This window comes from Nerophis ophidion, linkage group LG07, assembly GCF_033978795.1.
Source record: "Nerophis ophidion isolate RoL-2023_Sa linkage group LG07, RoL_Noph_v1.0, whole genome shotgun sequence".
Classification (NCBI taxonomy): domain Eukaryota; kingdom Metazoa; phylum Chordata; class Actinopteri; order Syngnathiformes; family Syngnathidae; genus Nerophis; species Nerophis ophidion.
The window spans coordinates 65046023-65066933 of NC_084617.1; the positions used below are offsets into that span (position 1 = coordinate 65046023).

At 41.5% G+C, this 20911-nt stretch overlaps 1 protein-coding gene across 1 annotated transcript in view; it reads right to left on the reverse strand.

Annotated features, from left to right (window-relative positions):
- hmcn2 (hemicentin 2) overlaps positions 1-20911 on the reverse strand; it is a 229065-nt gene that overhangs the window by 138270 nt on the left and 69884 nt on the right. The window contains exons 21-24 of the mRNA XM_061906866.1: positions 18671-18830; positions 18433-18592; positions 512-639; positions 105-356 (exon numbers count right to left, since the gene is read on the reverse strand). Of these exons, the coding sequence (XP_061762850.1) occupies positions 105-356; positions 512-639; positions 18433-18592; positions 18671-18830 (700 nt within the window). The remainder of the gene's footprint in view (positions 1-104; positions 357-511; positions 640-18432; positions 18593-18670; positions 18831-20911) is intronic.

A 20911-nucleotide genomic window follows, 5' to 3' on the forward strand; every position in this document is an offset into this window, starting at 1 on the left:
AAAGTCAAATGTAATTGAGAAGGAGCTGCAAGAGTCACACGGGTATCAAACTTGGTTTTGTTTACTCCTTTTAGGTTGAAAAGTATAAGGTAAAAGACGTTCACCGAGAATTTCCAATGTAATCTGCAGGGTCTCCTCCCCAGCGCTGTTCCTGGCCACACACAGGTAGGTTCCCTTGTCAGCTAGGCCAACTTTCTGTATCTTGAGGGGTGAAGAGTTCCTGACCCCAACAGGAAGACCATTGTGAAACCAATTGACCTCCGGGGTCGGCTCTCCTTGGACCACACATGGCAACGTGACTGTTTGGCCGACCAGGGCTTTTAGTAGTGGGGGTGCCGGTTGAATCCTGGGCTTGTCTGAAGACAAAAGAAGAATTTAAATACATACCACGTCATTACCCATTTATACTAAATATCAAAAGTGATGTACGACCATGAGTTCCATCTGCATGACGCGCTTTAAATACAGAGTTTAGTGCTCGGGACTTTCTAATGAAGACCCACAAAGTTACCTTGGATCTGTAAATTGTAGCTTAGGGACACGTTGCCGGCTGGGTTCTCTGCTGTGCAGGTGTACAGCTTACTATCAATCAGGCGCACATCAACAATCTTCAGGGAGCCTGAAGGCAAAACAGTGAACCTGTGGAGTGGTTAGGGGCAAAGGGCCAAAGGAGATGAAAAAAACACAACAGTGCATGAGTCAGCAAAGATCTACAGCTTCTATGGATGGGAGGTGCTTCCTTTTTGCAGGGAAAAAGTACCCTCGAGTGTCTTTTTTTTCTATAAACATATACAACTAAAAGGGGAAAAAATGTTTGTCCGGCATGGATAATATTAGTGTGACGACTTAAAAGTTATTATTAAAGGCCTACTGAAACCCACTACTACCCACCACGCAGTCTGATAGTTTATATATCAATGATGAAATATTAACATTGCAACACATGCCAATACGGCCTTTTTAGTTTACTAAATTGCAATTTGAAATTTTTTCTTGTTGAAAATGTGGCGGAATGATGACGCGCGTTTGTGACGTCTCGGGTTGTAGCGGACATATTAGCCCAGCACCACTCACGGCTAAATGTCGTCTCTTTTCATCGCATAATTACACATTATTTTGGACATCTGTGTTGCTGAATCTTTTTGCAATTTGTTCAATTAATAATGGAGACTATAAAAAATATGGAAAGCGGTGGATTGCAGCTGCCGTTAGCAACCGAAACACAGCCGGTGTTTCTTTGTTTGTTGTGAAGCTTTAACACAGAGCGGTGTTTCTCTCCATCAACCAGCAAGTTTTTGGATGGGACGATTGTGATATTAAGTCGGCTCTTACCGGAGACATCAGTGGATTATGCGACCTCCTCCTGCAGCTCAAAAAGGCAGCTATGATCTTGGCTCCTTGGCTTCTCTCAGAGACACTGGCGTTCACCGCAGCCATCCGACTTTCAGGTATGACTTTAGAATCTCACTAAAACACTATTAACACAATGAGCAGAAAAGGGATTTTCCAGAATTCTCCTAGTAAATGTGTCTAATTACATCTGAAACGCTCCCACTGCCTTTTCTTTTTTTTTGTGCTTCACTCTAACTTTCCTCATCCACGAATATTTCATCCTCGCTCAAATTAATGGGAAAATCGTCGCTTTCTCGGTCCGAATAGCGCTTGCTGCTGGAGGCTATGATTACAAACAATGTGAGGATGTGAGGAGCCCTACACCCCATGACATCACACGCACATCATCTGCTAGTTGTGAACTTTATCTTCAATGTTCTCTACTAAATTCTTTCAGCAAAAATATGGCAATATCGCGAAATTATCAAGTATGACACATAAAATGGACCTGCTATCCCCGTTTAAATAAGAAAATCTCATTTCACTAGGCCTTTAAAGGGAAATTGAGTGTTGTGATGCGTCTGTGAAATTAAAGGGGAACATTATCACCAAACCTATGCAAGCGTCAATATATAGCTTGATGTTGCAGAAAAAAGACCATGTATTTTTTTAACCGATTTCCGAACTCCAAATGGGTGAATTTTGGCAAATTAAACGCCTTTCTGTTTATCGGTCTTTTAGCGATGACGTCAGAACGTGACGTCACCGAGGTAACACACCCGCCATGTTCATTTTCACATTACAAACACCGGGTCTCAGCTCTGTTATTTTCCGTTTTTTCGACTATTTTTTGGAACCTTGGAGACATCATGCCTCGTCGGTGTGTTGTCGGAGGGTGTAACAACACTAACAGGGAGGGATTCAAGTTGCACCACTGGCAAGAAATCTTCCGCCAGACCCCCATTGAATGTACCAGAGTGTCTTCACATTTGACCGTCGATGCTAAGACAGACATGGCACAGAGATGTATGGATAACCTGCAGATGCATTTGCAACGATTAAGTCAACAAAATCACAAAGGTGAGTTTTGTTGACGTTGTTGACTTATGTGCTAATCAGACATATTTGGTCACGGCATGACTGCCAGCAAATTGATTGCTAACATGCTACGCTAATCGATGCTAACATGCTATTTACGCTAGCTGTATGTACATTTTAAACTAGATACCCACATTTAATGCGAAACAAACACTTACCAATCAACGGATTTAAGTTGCTCCAGTGTCACAAGATGCGAAAGTCTTGATCGTTTGGTCCGCACATTTTACCGGCGATGCTAATAAGCCAGCCATGCTATGGGCCACTTCATTAGGTACACCCACGCTATGGCCGAATAGCGTCAATAGCTATTCGCTCAATAGCTTCAATTTCTTCTTCAATTTCGTTTTCGCTATCTGCCTCCATACTCCGACCATCTGTTTCAATACATGCGTAATCTGTTGAATAGCTTAAGCTGCTGAAATCCGAGTCTGAATCCGAGCTAATGTCGCTGTATCTTGCTGTGGTAACCGCCATGTTGTTTGTATTGGCAGCACTGTATGACGTCACAGGGAATGGATAGTGGTTTCGAAGACAACGAAAATAAGGCACTTTAAAGCTTTATTTAGGGATATTCCGGGATGGGTAAAATTTGGAAAAAAAAATTCAAAAAATACAACAAGCCACTGGGAACTGATTTGTATTGTTTTTAACCCTTTTGAAATTGTGATAATGTTCCCCTTTAAATCCTTATTTTTGACAAACCTATTTTATATGTATTTTTTTTAATGAATGCACATGTTAAAGATACAATTTATATATTAAAGATGTGAATCTATTAGAAAAAAGAATGAAGTTCACGGCAAGCAGAAAAATAGTGTCCCTAAGTAATTCATAGAGACTATAAAGTGTGTTTTATTACTGACCAACTGATTGATAGATTACTTGATTATTAAAAAAAAAATAGCCGTAGCCCTAAAAATAATTATATCGACAAAGACCAAGGCAAATCGCATACTAAGGAGACCAGAAATATACATAAAATAGAAGTACCATTTTCATTGTGTGGATGCATTTTGAGTGGTGACTGAGCTGTGGTGTGTAATGGAGGAAATGGTCTAAAAAAAGAAAGCACTTAGTGAAGCGCAGACTTCCTCTCAGGTCGAGTGACCTCCCCAGTGACCTGTTGCTATTGTCCAAGGTAATTACGGTGTAAAAGGGTAGCCAAAGTTTAAGTTGATGATGTCACCCTGGGAAAAAGGTCACAGAGATGCCAAAATCCACAGTCTTCAGGCAGCTACTTCAGGGGTGATTGGATTCAAAAAGCCCAATAGTGGCACTGGAGCGACTGCGCATACGTTATTTTAACAGCCGGTTGAGAAAATTAAGATTAATTATTAATGCAAATCTAGCAATTATTTATCTTGCGAGAGTCCAAAAAAGAAATAATGCTTCACACAGCCTTTAAAGGCCTCCTGAAATGAGATTTTCTTATTCAAACGGGGATAGCAGGTCCATTCTATATGTCATACTTGATCATTTCGCGGTATTGCAATATTTTTGCTGAAAGGATTTAGTAGAGAACATCCACGATAAAGTTCGCAACTTTTGGTCGCTAATAAAAAAGCCTTGCCTGTACCGGAAGTAGCAGACGATGTGCGTGTGACGTCACGGGTTGTGGGCCTCCTCACATCTGAACATTGTTTATAATCGTAGCCAGCAGCAGCTAGAGCTATTCGGACCGTGAAAGCGACAATTTCCCCATTAAATTGAGCGAGGATGAAAGATTCGTGGATGAGGAAATTTAGAGTGAAGGACCAGAAAAAAAAGTTTTAAAAAAAAGTTAAAAAAGGCGATTGCAGCGGGAGTGATTCAGATGTTTTTAGACAGATTTACTAGGATAATTCTGGAAAATCCCTTATCTTCCTATTGTTTTGGTGAGATTATACAGTACCTGAAAGTCGGAGGGGTGTGTTGACCGCCACAGTCTCTGAGGGAAGTCACGCAGTTGCAGCAGGGTACAAGCTCCGCTGATGTCTCCGGTAAGAGCTGACTTATTACCACAATTTTCTCACCGAAAACTGCCGGTTCACATGTGGTCGGGATCCATGTTCGCTTGACCGCTCTGATCCATAGTAAAGCTTCACCTTCGGAAATTTTAAACAAGGAAACACCGGCTGTGTTTGTGAGGCTAAAGGCTAAAAGCTTCCCACCTCCACCTTTCTACTTTGACTTCTCCATTAATTAATTGAACAAATTGCAAAAGATTCAGCAACACAGATGTCCAGAATACTGTGTAATTATGCGATTAAAGCAAACTACTGGTAGCTTGGATTGGGCAGGAAAATAATGTCTGCTACAACCCGAAGCGTCAAACACACGCGTCATCATACGAGTCAAATTTAAAATTGCAATTTAGTAAACTAAAAAGGCCGTATTGGCATGTGTTGCAATGTTAATATTTCATCATTGATATATAAACTATCAGACTGTGTGGTCGGTAGTAGTGGGTTTCATTAGGCCTTTAAAGGGGTAATTTTTTGGGTTCTAATCCACATTTAACACACTTTGTTGTGGTCAACATAGGGCCGCCCCTACTTATACGCAGATCACTCTCCGTGCTTAGGGCCCTACTATCGGTGGGGTGCCCCATTTTGGGAGAATAAACGAATGTAAGATGTTAATGTATGACAGGGCATTTCATCTAAAATTGTGTTGGCCCTGTGATGAGGTGGCGACTTGTCCAGGGTGTACACTGCCTTCTGCCCGAATGCAGCTGAGATAGGCTCAAGCACCCCCCGCTACCCCGAACGGGAAAAGCGGTAGGAAATGGATGGATGTACCGCAAATGTATTCCTAAACTTGTCCTGCTCCATCATTGATAAAGCAACTGTGGAGAGGCGGAGCCGACGGTCCGACAGAGAGGCAGCGCACGCTGGAACCCGGCCCAAAATGGCGGCGGGGAGGCGGGGATGGCGGGCGAGTGGCGAGGTGGGGCGTGCCGGGAGCAACGGCACAAACAAGATCAGATGTGTGGATCGCGCACCTGTATACGATTAACGTATCTCCTCTTGCTGTATAAAAGGGGAGAAGGAGGAAAGAACGGGGCTGGTGATGGTGCGGAGCGAGAGAAACCCAAACGAGGAAAGAATGAGAGAGAGAGGACAACATGAGCAGCAGCGCGTGCGACCCGGAAGAAAGCGAGAGCGAGAGGCAGACGCAGACAACGGGAAGGCTGAAAAGCAACACGCAAAAGACTTTAACTTACAAATATGCGCCACACTGTGAACCCACACCAAAGAAGAATGACAAACACATTTCGGGGTTACATCCGCACCGTAAAACAACATAAACACAACAGAACAAATACCCAGACTCTCTTGCAGCAGTAACTCTTCCGGGACGCTACAATATACACCCCTCCCACCTAAACCCCGCCCACCTCAACCTCCTCATGCTCTCTCAGGGAGCGCATGTCCCAAATTCCAAGCTGATGTTTTGAGGCATGTTAAAAAAAATAATGCACTTTGTGACTTCAATTATAAATATGGCAGTGTCATGTTGGCATTTTTTTTTTCATAACTTGAGTTGATTTATTTCGGAAAACCTTGTTACATTGTTTAGTGCAGGGGTGCCCACACTTTTCTGCAGACGAGCTACTTTTCAATTGACCAACTCGAGGGGATCTACCTCATTTATATATATCATTTATATTTATTTATTTATGAAAGAGACATTTTTGTAAACAAGTTAAATGTGTTTAATGATAATACAAGCATGTGTAACACATATAGATATCTTTCTTTCACGAAGACAAGAATATAAGTTGGTGTATTACCTGATTCTGATGACTTGCATTGATTGGAATCAGACAGTAATGATGATAACGCCCACATTATCAAATGGAGGAGAAAAAAAGTTGTCCTTTCTGTACAATACCACATGAAAGTGGTTGGTTTTTGGCATCTAATTCATCCAGCTTCCATACACTTTACAAGAAAAACATTGGCGGCAAATTCCGTAGCTTGCTTGATTGACATTCACGGCACCCGAGGGTCTTGTGAGATGACGCTGGCTGCTGCCAGTTCATTATTATGAAAAAATGACAGAGAGGAAGGCGAGAAACACTTTTTATTTCAACAGACTTTCGCGCCGTCCCTTCCGTCAAAACTCTGAAGGCCGACTGCACATTTCCTATCTTCACAATAAAAGCCCTGCTTCATGCTGCCTGCGATAACTAAATAAGAGTCTCGGAAAGCTGGCGTGCACAAGTGATGTGCACGCCAGCTTTCTGAGGGATCGCTTGTGCACGCCAGTTTTCCGAGACTCTGTATTTAGTTAGCGCAGGCAGCATGAAGCAGGGCTTTTATTGTGAAGATAGGAAATGTGCAGTCGGCCTTTAGAGTTTTGACGGAAGGTACGGCGCGAGAGTCTGTTGAAATAAAAAGTGTTTCTCGCCTTCCTCTCGGTCATTTTTAATAATAATGATCTTGCAGCAGCCAGCGTCATCTCACAAGACCCTCCGGTACCGTGAATGTCATTTAAGTGACGTCTTGGTGAAGATTGATGATCACTAATTTTTAGGTCTATTTTTTTTAAAAGCCTGGCTGGAGATCGACTGACACACCCCCCGCGGTCGACTGGTAGCTCGCGATCGACGTAATGGGCACCCCTGGTTCAATGCATCCAGCGGAGCATCACAACAAAATTATGCATAACGATGTGTTAATTCCACGACTGTATTTATCAGTATCGTTTGATATTGTCATGTCTTGTGATCATGTTTTGTTTAGTTATGTTCTGTTTTGCTTAAGACTCCATTGTTTCCTGTTTTTTGCACTTCCTTGTTTGCTTTGTTTCCATGCCAACCCATTAGTTTTCACCTGTCCTCATGTCACGCACCTGTCTAACGTTTTGCACTCGCACACCTGTCACTAATCATGTCTATTATTTAAACCGAAAGTTGCCAGGAAGTCAGGCTGGCGACTTTACTTCTACTCACTTCATGCCATGTCATGCCTGTTACTCATACTGTCCATAGTTTACCTCATGCTCATGCCACGTAAGTTTTTGGGGTTTTTATGTCACAGTTGTCGAGTTTTGTTTTTTGTCCATAGTTCTGCCTTTGTGCTAGTTTTTGTTTTTATAGCCAAGTACCTTGTGCGCGCCTTTTGTTTATTCCTTTTTTTTGGTGTTAAAATAAAAATCTTTTTACCTTCACGCCTTGCCTGCTCCAACTTTCCTTTGCCTTCCAGGAAAACAACCATCACAGCCCACGTTCTGACAGGTATCGGTATCGGTAATTAATTTGGACAATATCGGAATATCGGATATCAGCAAAAAAGCCATTATTGGACATCCCTAATTAAAACTAAATCCTACCTGCACGCCGCTTCTGCTTTTTTCCTGCGTTGAAGGGAACACGACAATGACAGCCATGGGACAAAGTCGTAACATACAGACTGCAGCCGAAGTAAATAAGCACAGCAACACCTTTTGTTACATAAATCACATTACGAAAAAATAGTACTTAAAAGGTGTTCCATGAGAACCGCCTTAGTTATGCAAATTAAAAGTTAAGACCCCTGTGCTCTATGTTTGCTTGCAAATGTAAAATGTTGATAAAAAAATATATATTTGAATTTGTGTGGTTTGTATGAAGTTCCTTTATACAACAAGAGCACTATACTATTTTTAGAAATTAAATCAAAATAATGGTGAGGGGAGATGTCGGGCCCCTGTGTCCTTAACTTTCTGGAAATGTGTTCCTCGAACAATTTCTTTGTATACCCCTACTTTAAATAAATGTTTAAAGGGTGGTGATTGTTGGCTGGTAAGTTTGAAAGCGGTTTGTGTTCAGCTGAACTGCATCAAAGTGAAAGTTGTATACATGCGAAATACACAAACGTAAACCAACCTCTCCCAGTTATGAGCGATAAGTGTATCTGCTAGGCAACAGAATTTTAACAATAAAATGTTTATTGGCGAGGAATTAAGCTTGGGCCACAAATTTACTATCCTGTGCTGTGGTGTGATTCAGCTCCTCAACCATGGGAAAAAGATTAGTAACATTCGATGTTTCATGTTGCTCTACGTCCGTCTTCACTTGCTAAACTATATGTGTACGTGGTATGACACTACGGTTGTACGGTATAGTACCGCGATACTAATGTATCATATTCGATACTATACCGCCTCTGAAAAGTACCAGTCCACCACCACTCCACCCCCCTGTCGTCGTTACATCATGTCATTGCTGGTTTTAGGAGCAGACGAGCATGTTCGGCAGTGCACAATCACTGAGTACTTACAAACAGACACAGTATGTAGACAGAAAAGGGAGAACAGACGCAATTTGGCTTAAAAAACTAACGATAAAGGTGAAGTTTTAACACTGAAACACCCTCAGGAAGAGGTGATTTAAAACATGGCTAGCTAGCTAGCTAGCGGCTAAAGTCCAGAGGTGGGTAGAGTAGCCAGAAATTGTACTCAAATAAGAGTACTGTTACTTTAGAGATTTATTACACAAGTAAAAGTAAGGAGTAGTCACCCAAATATTTACTTGAGTAAAAGTAAAAAATATGTTGTGAAAAAACGACTCAAGTACTGAGTAACTGATGAGTAACCTGTTGGTTTGATGATGACGGCAACAAGTAATGCACAAAAACATAAAAATAGCAATGAACAAATTCAGAGCCAGGAATATCTCTTAAGCAACTAAAACAATAATATATATTAAATAATATATATTTGGTTTTACACTGTATTGAAAAAAAAATTTTAAATTAATTTTACCTTTGCAACCTCATTATACTATTGGCTAAGTTTTATATTCATAAATGTAAGTTTCTCAATACCCGACCTGTTTTTGGTGCCTTTAAAAAAGATTTAGAACCCTACATTAAAACACTCTACCTCTAACAACCAAAAAGCTGTGGAAATGATGATGCTGTGTTCCAAATTTAAGTTATTTACTGAGATTGAGTGAGCCTATGGCTTTGCACTTTGTTTATTTTATATCTATATATTTTTTTGCATTCTATTTTAGTTACTTTGAATTTACAACCTCCTGGCACTGTTTTGTACAGTTTTTATACTGTTTTGTACTTTGATTTTTATTTTCAACTGTTTGTAAATGTTGAAATTAATACATAAAGTTTTATAAAAAAAAAAAGGGTGTGCAGTTAATCATGTGACCACCTGGCTCTGTTTGATTGGTGAAACGGAGTCAAACGTCACTTGTGACTGCATTTGATTGGTGAAACGGAGTCAAACGTCACCAGTGACTGCATTTGATTGGTGAAACGCAGGCATGTGATGGATCCTACTTTGAAGGTCTGTCTGACAAATTCAAAACAAACAAAGCGTGCATTAACAGATCGATAAAAATCAGTAGCGAGTAGCGAGCTGAATGTAGATAAATGGAGCGGCGTAAAAGTAACGTTTCTTCTCTATAAATATAATCAAGTAAAAGTAAAAGTATGTTGCATTAAAACTACTCTTAGAAGTACAACTTATTCCAAAAGTTACTCAAGTAGATGTAACGGAGTAAATGTAGCGCATTACTACCCACCTCTGCTAAAGTCCAGTCCCAGTCGGCAGTGTTTTAGCTATTTCTACAAATCCTCGCCTTCATGGCGACAAATAAAGTACATTTCTTACAAATATCATCCCTGCAGGACAAGGAATAGCTAAACATGCTTCACTACACACCGTAGCTCACCGGCGTCAAAATGTAAACAAACGCCATTGGTGGATCTACACCTGACATCCAGTTTAATGATACCAAGTATAGGATCGTATCTAGTCGATACTACTATGATTACGTTGATATGTTTGGCATCACAACATCTTCTTTCATTTTTTAAAAATTTATATTATGTTTATAAACTCAGGAAATATGTCCCTGGACAAATGAGGACTTTGATTATGACCAATGTATGATCCTGTAACGACTTGGTATCGGATTGATACCCAAATTTGTGGTATCATCTAAAACTAATGTAATGTATCAAACAACAGAAGAATACGTGATTATTACATTTTAACAGAAGTGTAGATAGAACATGTTAAAAGAGGAAATTAAAGCTGCAAGCAGCGTTGGTCCGGGTCCGCCTTTGGCTGCTGCCCCCGTGACCCAAGCCCTGGTCTAAGTCAGACCTACATAGAGGTTTTTTTTTAATGTCTCTACGACATTCCTAACAGAAGTTACAAGCAGTTTGTCTGTGTTTTTTCCTAGGGGGCGCTAGAGCGCAATTTTCATTTTTGGGGTTTGGTTTTTTATTAGATTGAAATTTTTGCCAGTCCTGATGTGTGTGTAAAATTTGGTGAGTTTTGAAGCATGTTAAGGGGTTCAAATTACAACTTGTTTCTGGATGTTGTTGATAAATGGCTTTCGCTTTGCATAGTAGAGCTTGAACTTGCAGTTTGAAGCATTTTAAGGGGGTCAAATTACAGCTCAAAGAGACAAAAATAAAAAAAATTTTAGGAAACTTTGCGCACCGGTTCCTTGAAGGCGCATAAAATCAAAACCGGAGCAGTAATCAAGACTCTGCGAATAACTTTTAATCAGAAGGATTCAATCTCTCTCCTGTGCGAGTTTGAAGCCGACACGACAAACGCGCTCAGAGGAGATAATGTTTGAAAAAAGGTGACGGGTTTTTACAAAACTTTTATTTTGAAGGGGTAATTTTTAACTTCCTGTTGATTTTTGCTGAAGGATGTCAATTACTAAAATCTAGGTCTAAGTGAGACCTACATAGAGGTTTTTGTTTCATGTCTCTACGACATGTTTTCTTCCTTGGAGCAGTTTTGTCTGTGGTTTATTCCTAGGGGGCGCTAGAGCGAAATTTTGAGTTTTGGGGTTTGGTTTTTTTGTTAGATCGGAATTTGGGCCAGTCCTGATGTGTGTCCAGTTTGGTGAGTTTTGAAGCATTTTAAGGGGGTCAAGTTACAGCTAAAGAGGCAAAAATTACATTTTTAGGAAACTTTTGTTTTGAAGGGGTTTTTGCCAACTTTTTGTTGATTTTTGCTGAAGGATGTCATTTTATGAAATTTAGGTCTAAGTTAGACTTACATAGAAGTTTCATGTTTCTACGACATCCCTAGCCAAAGTTACAAGCCGTTTTGTCTGTGTTTTTTCCTAGGGGGCGCAAGAGCGCAATTTTTAGTTTTGGGTTTTTGTTTTTTTTATTAGATGGCAATTTTTGCCAGTTGTGATGGGTGTATAAAATTTGGTGAGTTTTTAAGATGTTAAGGGGGTCAAATTACAGTTCAAAGAGGCGGCGGTATAATAATATTAAAACCTTAGAAATACAATAGGGTCCTCTGTCCCAAAGGGACATTTGGTCCCTAATTATGAGGATTTAAAGGAACCAAATGAGCTCAAATATAGCTACAAATGAGGCATAATAATGCAATATGTACATAGAGCTAGCCTAAATAGCATGTTAGCATCGATTAGCTTGCGGTCATGCAGTGACCAAATATGTCTGATTAGCACACTACACATAAGTCAATAACATCAACAAAACTCACCTTTGTGCATTCATGCACAAGGTTAGAAGTTTGGTGGCCAAAATGAGACAGAAAAAGAAGTGGCATAAAACACGTCCTAAATAGTCGGAGAAAGTTATACATGTAAACAAACTACGGTGAGTTCAAGGACCGCCAAAATTAGTAGGACAAAACGGCGCTTGCCAATTACTCGAATGTTTAATATAAACAATGTGCTTTATAGTAATTTTGAATGGGTACTTCCTGTTGATTTTTGCTGAAGGATGTAAATGATTAAAATCTAGGTCTAAGTGAGACCTACATAGATGTTTTTGTTTCATGTCTTTGCGGCATTCCTACCGGAAGTTACAAGCAGTTTTGTCTGTGTTTTCTTCCTAGGAGCAGTTTTTTCTGTGTTTCATTCAAAAATTGCGCTAGAGCACAATTTTGAGTTTTGGGGTTTGTTTTTTTTCATTAGATCGCAATTTTCGCCAGTCCTGATGTGTGTGCCAATAAGCAGATATTAACAGTAAATGAACAAGTAGATTGATAATACATTTTCTACCACTTGTCCTTAATAATGTTGACAGAATAATAGAATAGAAAATGACACAATATGTTACTGCATATGTCAGCAGCTAAATTAGGAGCCTTTGTTTGCTTACGTCAGGGGTAGGGAACCTATGGCTCTAGAGCCAGATGTGGCTCTTTTGATGACTGCATCTGGCTCTCAGATAAATCTTAGCGGACATTGCTTAACACGATAATTATGAATAATTTTGCTGGTAATCACAGTGCTAAAAATAATGTGGAAAATATAAAATATTCTCATGCATTTAAATCCATCCATCCGTTTTCTTCCGCACCTGTTCAAGAAGTCGCATTAATGGTAGGAAGTATTTTATGTCACGATGGGTGGGTCGCAGCTTTCTGCAGGGTCGTTCCCCCAGGAAGGCAGACGGACTACTCGGGACATGGCATTTAGGTAAAAACATGATTTAATTTATACTAAAAAAAGATACAAACAAAAATCGCTCACAGTGGAGGCACAACTTGGGCTAAGGAACAAAGCTAACGCATAAACAGACTATGAACATAAATCAAACAAAACTTACTTGGCATGGCATGAAGCATGAAACTATGGCAAGGCATGAAACAAGTCAGCACAGAGCAAAAAAAGATCACATTGACGCCAGGGCGACTGACTGGCAAAGACGAGCTTAAATACTGCCACTGATTAGTGCTCGGGAAGCAGGTGAGCGGGCATTTTGTCCACCAGAGACAAAATGGAAGGAAACCAGACAAGGGAGTGGAAAAAAACAGGAACTTAAAGAATCCAAAGGACCAACAGCACTTGGCCAAACAAAAACATGATCAACAGACATGACATTTTTTTCATTATTGGTTAGCTTCAGAATAACAATGTTATTAAAAAGAATAAAAGACTTATTATACTCTAAAAATGTTGGTCTTACTTAAAAATGCACACATTTAGTTGTATTCAGTGTTGAAAAATATGATATGGCTCTCACTGAAATACATTTTGAAATATTTGGCTTTCATGACTCTCTCAGCCAAAAAGGTTCCCGACCCCTGGCTTACGTACTACTAAAAGACAAGTTTTCTTGTATGTTCACTATTTTACTTAAGGACAAACTTGCAATAAGAAACATATGTTCAATGTACCGTAATATTTTTTGTTAAAAAAAAGCCAATAAAGCCCCTTTATTTAGAAAAGTACCGAAAAGTATCAAAATAATTTTGGTACCGGTACCAAAATATTGCTATCGGGACAACACAATATGACACTAAGACCAACTGGGTCAAGTCTCCAGGACACTACAACACAATAGCCGTGTCAAGGCCTCCCAAGTCATGTCTCGCAACAATCAGTCCCCATGTCTCTGGGATCACAGTTTTGTCATCAGACTGCGAGAACGGCCCACCAAACAACTTGCATGTGTGTGTAGTGAATACATATGCAGAGCTCGGAACCCACATGGGGGTTGTTCACACAGATATGTTATTCTCATCAGACTCGGCGTGTTGTTTTACTGCTGGTGGACCTCAGGGGATTCCCAACATTCGGCAGACGCGGCTTGTATCTCTTTCTTTGTCAGTTACTTTTCCTGGCCCCGGCACTCAAGACATCCGCCATCGTTCAAACCCCCGTGTCGTCCTCCCATCTGCCTCATTTAGCCGGACTGTCTGCCATCTATCTCGCCTGCGTCCCAGGCGGGCCTTTGCCTGTGTGACCACACATGAAAGTCATGTTGCAGCAACAGATGTTCCTCCTCACTTCAGCTAGCGCAGACCTGGGCTTTTAAATCCGGCCCACCGGAAACGTCCGAATAATTTGTTTCGATCTTTAAGATGGAAACTGTAGCTGCCATTATGATGTTAAGCGATGTTTTCAAATGACCGTTAGTCTTAAATTACCATAATTCCTCGAAATGCCGCCGGGGCGCTAATTAATTTAAAACCTCTTCTCACTCCGGCACTTACCAAAGGCCTGCAGTAAAAAATTTGGTGTGATGTAAGGATACCATCATGAAAAGCACATTTAATTAAAAAAAAACGTTATTATCAATCAATCAATCAATGTTTATTTATATAGCCCTAAATCACAAATGTCTCAAAGGACTGTACAAACCACTACGACTACGACATCCTCGGAAGAACCCACATAAGGGCAAAGAAAACTCACACCCAGTGGGACGCCAGTGACAATGAATACCATGAATTTACCATGAATTGATTAACGTGGACCCCGACTTAAACAAGTTGAAAAACTTATTCGGGTGTTACCATTTAGTGGTCAATTGTACGGAATATGTACTGAACTGTGCAATCTACTAATAAAAGTATCAATCAATCAATAAAAAAACAATGATGACTATGAGAACCTTGGAGAGGACCTCATATGTGGGTACACCCCCCCCCCTCCCTCTAGGGGACCGAAAGCAATGGATGTCGAGCGGGTCTAACATGATACTGTGAAAGTTCAATCCATAGTGGCTCCAACACAGGAAACCATCCCAAGCGGAGTCGGATCAGCAGCGTAGAGATGTCCCCAACCGATACACAGGCGAGCGGCCCATCCTGGTAATTATGGTCTTACCTTTACTTATAAATATAGTCCATGCCAGCTCCTTCAGATCAAAAGCATCTATAACTTGTTTATAGAAGTCTTCCTTATCTTTCTTCAGTTTTAAAAGTCTCTCTGTCTGGATGGAGATTTTCCTTTAATACCTCCTCCAGCACATATCACGTCACTCATTTCACTTCTTCTGCAGCCGAGTAGTCGGAAGAAGGATCACTAGCGCCCTCTACCACCAGGAGGCGGGAGTCATTTAATGACTCATATTTGACAGACGCAGCTACGACGACGGTATTGTGACGGTCTAAAGCCGTCGTCTTGCGGGTTCCCAGGACCACCAAGGAAGGACATGGCTTGAGCAGTTTGACTTTGTTTATTTTTCAATAAAACCTCAGTCCAGGTCGCTCTTCCCCTCCTCCTCTCCGCTCGCTTGCCGTCTCCTCCTACTCAATAGCTCTTACTCTTCTTCCCTTTATGCGATTTCAAATTACCGTTATTGAAATCAGCCTCCTCCATTTTGAAAATGATGACAGGGGAAGTGTCACTCGTGACGTCATAAGCATGCGCTAATTATTTTGCAAAGCGAGTTTGACCCGGCAGTAATTCTAGGCAGGCGCATACTATATACCCGGCGGCAATTCAAGGAAATACGGTATACAAAGTATTTAAATGGTTGGAATCGGTGCTTTTGCATAATCTCACCAAATCACCAATCACCGAAATGATTCCCAAACGCGGCCACCGCTGCTGCTCACTGCTCCCCTCACTTCCCGGGGGGTGGTGCAAGGGTATGGGTCAAATGCAGAAGGTAATTTCACCACACCTAGTTGTGTGTGTGACTATCAGTGGTACTTTGACTTTAGTACACTAGTTACTATGTTAATCTAATTAGTTACTATGGTATTCTAATTAGATACTATGATATTCTAATTAGTTACTATGATATTCTAATTAGTTACTATGGTCATCTAAGTCACAGCAGCTCAGACCAGGCACCAAACAGTGTGGGTGGGGAGCGTTTCCATAGCGGCCAGCCTGAAATGCGGGTGTCAGGCATAGACGCGGAAGGAGATTTTTACAACAAAGTTCTAAAGTTTAGTGATGAATCAAATTGTAGGAAGTTTATTTTTTTACCCTTGGCGTTCATAATTCGTTGTGTTTGTTTTATCTTTGTTGCATTTCGCTTGATTGTAAAATATGTCAACACGTTTATATGTCAATATTCAGTGTTTTATCGGTCATAGTTAATATTGTAAATCCCACATTCTTTATTTTCACGTACATTCTGGGTGTCTCATTCAGTAAAAAAAAGTTGAAATTCCATTCCGTTTTTAAGGCTGTCTGTCATAACGTTTTTTAGCATTCAGTCAGACATTATTGTGAGGTTTTGTATTAGTGTTCCTAGGGCTGGGCGATATGGCCGTTTTTTAATATCTCGATATTTTCAGGCCATATCGCGATACACGATATATATCTCGATATTTTGCCTTAGCCTTGAATGAACACTTGATACATATAATCACAGCAGTATGATGATTCTATGTCTTTACATAAAAAAATTCTTCTTCATACTGCATTAATATATGCTCATTTTAAACTTTCATGCAAAGAAATAAATCACAACTAAGTCAATTGACCAAAACTGTATTTATTAAACAGTTATTAGCAGGTGACTTTTCAAAATTATACTACATATTAGCAGTAATGCTATTTTTGGTAGCAACGCTTGTGCCCCACACTTGACAAATTAAACTTGTCTGTTCGACATCTTCCCGCTTGAAGCTAAACTAACACCAGACGATAGACCCCTGCTGTTTTTCTTGGGAATTAATTCTTCCTTCATTTGTTACCAGATTGGCACCTTCTTTCTCTCATATTACCACTCGCACGGCTCCGTTAGCATCACAGCTAACGTTACCCATGCTGCTACCTCTCTGCTCCGCGAGGGCGTATACGTATGTGATGTATGACGTGTAGGTATGTGACGTATGTAAGAAGGTGCGCTTACTGTCTGTGAGAAGGAGACACAAGAAAGAGCGAGGGAGAGCCTGTAGTGTAATGCCCGCAGCTAAAAGCAACTGCGTGAGAACGTATACTCAACTATCACGATATAGTCATTTTAAATATCGCAGACAAACCCGTGATATATCGCGTATATCGATATATCGCCCAGCCCTATATGTCAATATTTAGTGTTTTATCGGTCATAGTTAATATTGTAAATCCCACATTCTTTATTTTCACGTACATTCTGGGAGTCTCATTCAGTAAAAAAAGTTGAGATTCCATTCCGTTTTTAAGGCGGTCTGTCATAACGTTTTTAGCAGTCAGTCAGACATTATTGTAAGGTTTTGTATTAGCGTTTCGAAAAATAGATATACCGGCCCCCAGACACATTTTTTTCTCTAAATTTGGCCCTCCCGAGTCAAAATAATTGCCCAGGTCTGAGCTAGCGAGTCAAGGCTGCACACATAGCACAGCTCCCCCCCCGCGGACTGCTGACTCCCCTGCCGAGCTAAGCTTCAAAGGGCATCCTCTGAACGTGAGTGTTAATGTTAATGTTAATGTTAATGTTAATGTTAATGGCAGCCAGACTCCTGTGTATGGTCTGAGTCAAATATTAGCTCAAAGCTCAGGTCTAACATGGTCTGATTAACTACTCAGTTCGAGATACTACCTCAGTAGAAGCATTTTAGTCTCATCTTAAAACTCATCTGTATACTCTAGCCTTTAAATAAACCTCCTTTTTAGACCAGTTGATCTGCCGCTTCTTTTCTTTCTCCTATGTCCCCCCCTCCCTTGTGGAGGGGGTCCGGTCCGATGACCATGGATGAAGTACTGACTGTCCAGAGTCGAGACCCAGGATGGACCGCTCGTCGGGACCCAGGATGGACCGCTCGCCTGTATCGGTTGGGGACATCTCTACGCTGCTGATCCGCTTGAGATGGTTTCCTGTGGACGGGACTCTCACTGCTGTCTTGGAGCCACTATGGATTGAACTTTCACAGTATCATGTTAGACCCGCTCGACATCCATTGCTTTCGGTCCCCTAGAGGGGGGGGGGTTGCCCACATCTGAGGTCCTCTCCAAGGTTTCTCATAGTCAGCATTGTCACTGGCGTCCCACTGGATGTGAATTCTCCCTGCCCACTGGGTGTGAGTTTTCCTTGCCCTTTTGTGGGTTCTTCCGAGGATGTTGTAGTCGTAATGATTTGTGCAGTCCTTTGAGACATTTGTGATTTGGGGCTATATAAATAAACATTGATTGATTGATTGATTGACCATGAATTGATTAATGTGGACCCCGACTTGAAAAACGTATTCGGGTTTTACCATTTAGTGGTCAATTGTACAGAATAATTACCGTACTATGCAACCTACTAATCAAAAATTTCAATCAATCAATCAATCAAAAGGTACGATGAGCACCTTTGCCTTTCATGACGCATCAGTGAGCTTTTCACTTACCCGGCTGTGACCGGCGGGATGGGCTGCCCATTTCTGCTCCATGTGACGAGTGGAGTCGGACTCCCTTGGGCCTCGCAAGGCAGAACTACCTCAGTTCCCACTTCGGCTACCATTTTTACAGTTTTTTCATGGCCGCTCACTCCCGTTATCTCAGGCATGGCTGGGAAGAGTGGGGGTGGGGGAAAAAAGAGTGAGTATTCATGGCAACTGCTGTTAGTGAGACAAGTGTTTGCCGTACTGTTAACACTCAGCTGGATTTCTCGACTGGCGTAACCCACGGAGCTGGAGGCAGTGCAGACGTATATTCCTGCATCGTCAGTGGTGGGGTGGGGGATGTGGAGGTATCCGTTCGGGTCAGCCTGAAGCGAGGCACCGTCCCGAGGCAGAGGTTGTCTTCCCTGAAGCGAGAGCGGGCATTAAAGCAGAATGTACTGTATCTGACCACACACACGAGAGCGCGGGGACCCTGACATTCACTTCAGGTTTACAGCCAAACCTCTGATGTCTAATATAATTACAAGGCTCCCCTTTAACCCAGTCTCTATCCCCAGTACGAAACACACATGAATGTAGCTTGCCGCATTTGCACTTGCTTTGAACATTCGATAGCTTTTACAGATTCATGCTTATCTGGCAAGAAAAAGCAAGGCACTTGAGCGTGCAGTACTCTGCTGAAATTGTTTAGGGAAAAAAGCAAGGGGAATATTTACATTTGGCTCAAAGCCCCCGGCATGTAAGTGGCATTTATAAGAACAGGAAAGCATTCATGCTTTACACATTAGAAAGCACTGTATAAGCAAATGATAGCGATGGTAAGCAAACAGAACAGAGCTGAACAAGCTGTAATAATCGGTGCAAGGAGAACCATAAATGGCGCATGTCTGAGTACAGGAGAAACAAAAACAAATGCGCCTTCATTATCCCCTGGTTTACTCCCTGGGAGGTGAGGGGAGCAGTGAGCAGCAGCTGTGGCCGCGCTCTGGAATCATTTTGGTGATTTAATACCCAATTCTAACCCTTGGTGCTGAGTGCCAAGCAGGCAGGTAATGGGTCCCATTTTTATAGTCTTTGGTATGACTCGGCCGGGATTTGAACTCACGACCTACCGATCTCAGGTTGGACACCAAGATAGATAAATAGTTTGTAAGATGAAGTGAAGTGAAGTGAATAATATTTGTATAGCACTTTTTCTCTAGTGATTCAAAGCGCTTTACATAGTGAAACCCAACATCTAAGTTACATTCAAACCAGTGTGGGTGGCACTGGAAGCAGGTGGGTAAAGTGTCTTGCCCAAGGACACAACGGCAGTGACTAGGATGGCGGAAGCGGGAATCGAACCTGCTACCCTCAAGTTGTTGGCACGGCCACTCTACCAACCGAGCTAAACTGCCCCAAAGATGGATGGTATGTTTTGTGCAACTAAAAGTGTATAGACGTGTATTAAATAAGGGAAACAATTTCCATATCTATTCTTTATAAATAAATAAATAAATGGGTTGTACTTGTATAGCGCTGTTCTACCTTCAAGGTACTCAAAGCGCTTTGACACTACTTCCACATTTACCCATTCACACACACATTCACACACTGATGGAGGGAGCTGCCATGCAAGGCGCCAACCAGCACCCATCAGGAGCAAGGGTGAAGTGTCTTGCTCAGGACACAACGGACGTGACGAGGTTGGTACTAGGTGGGAATTGAACCAGGGACCCTCGGGTTGCACACGGCCACTCTCCCACTGCGCCACGCCGTCTTTATGTTGTATATATTCCCACTGATTTGACTATTCATTTACTTTTGTAACAAATTTGTTAAAATTGTAAGTGTCATGATCCGCAGCGCGGATCATGTCATATTCTGGTTTTGTTCTGTTTGTATATCACATCCTGTTTGGTTTTTGTATTCCTTAGCTCCTGGTGGCACTTCCTAATTGTTTCCGTTTCCATAGCCACGCATTAGTTTCACCTGCATCTTGTTTTTCACGCACACCTGCTCTGTGATTATCTCCTTTATTTAAGCCTGCCCTTTTTGTTCATTCGCTCTCGCAGTGTACTGTGACGCTTGGCTGGCATTGTGGTGCGGGTTTGTTCTCTTGAGGAAGCAGTCGGATATGGACACAGCGTGACGGTAAGGAATTATGATTTATTTAACACTGCAAAAACAGACTACAAACAGAAAACCCTCGCACAAGGCACTAAAGACAAAACAAACAGAACTAGCATGGGAGCTAGAAAGAACTGAAAGCGCTAGCATGTGAGCTAGGTAAACAAACAGAGGAATAGCGTGGAAGCTAACGAATACAAAAAGCTCTTTACCACAATCGGGGATAGCGACGTCACCTGTTGCATCGGACAGCAAACTAGACTGCGAGAGCGAATGAACAAAAAGGGCAGGCTTAAATAAAGGAGATAATCACAGAGCAGGTGCGCGTATAAAACAAGATGCAGGTGACAGTAATGCGTGGCTATGGCAACGGAAA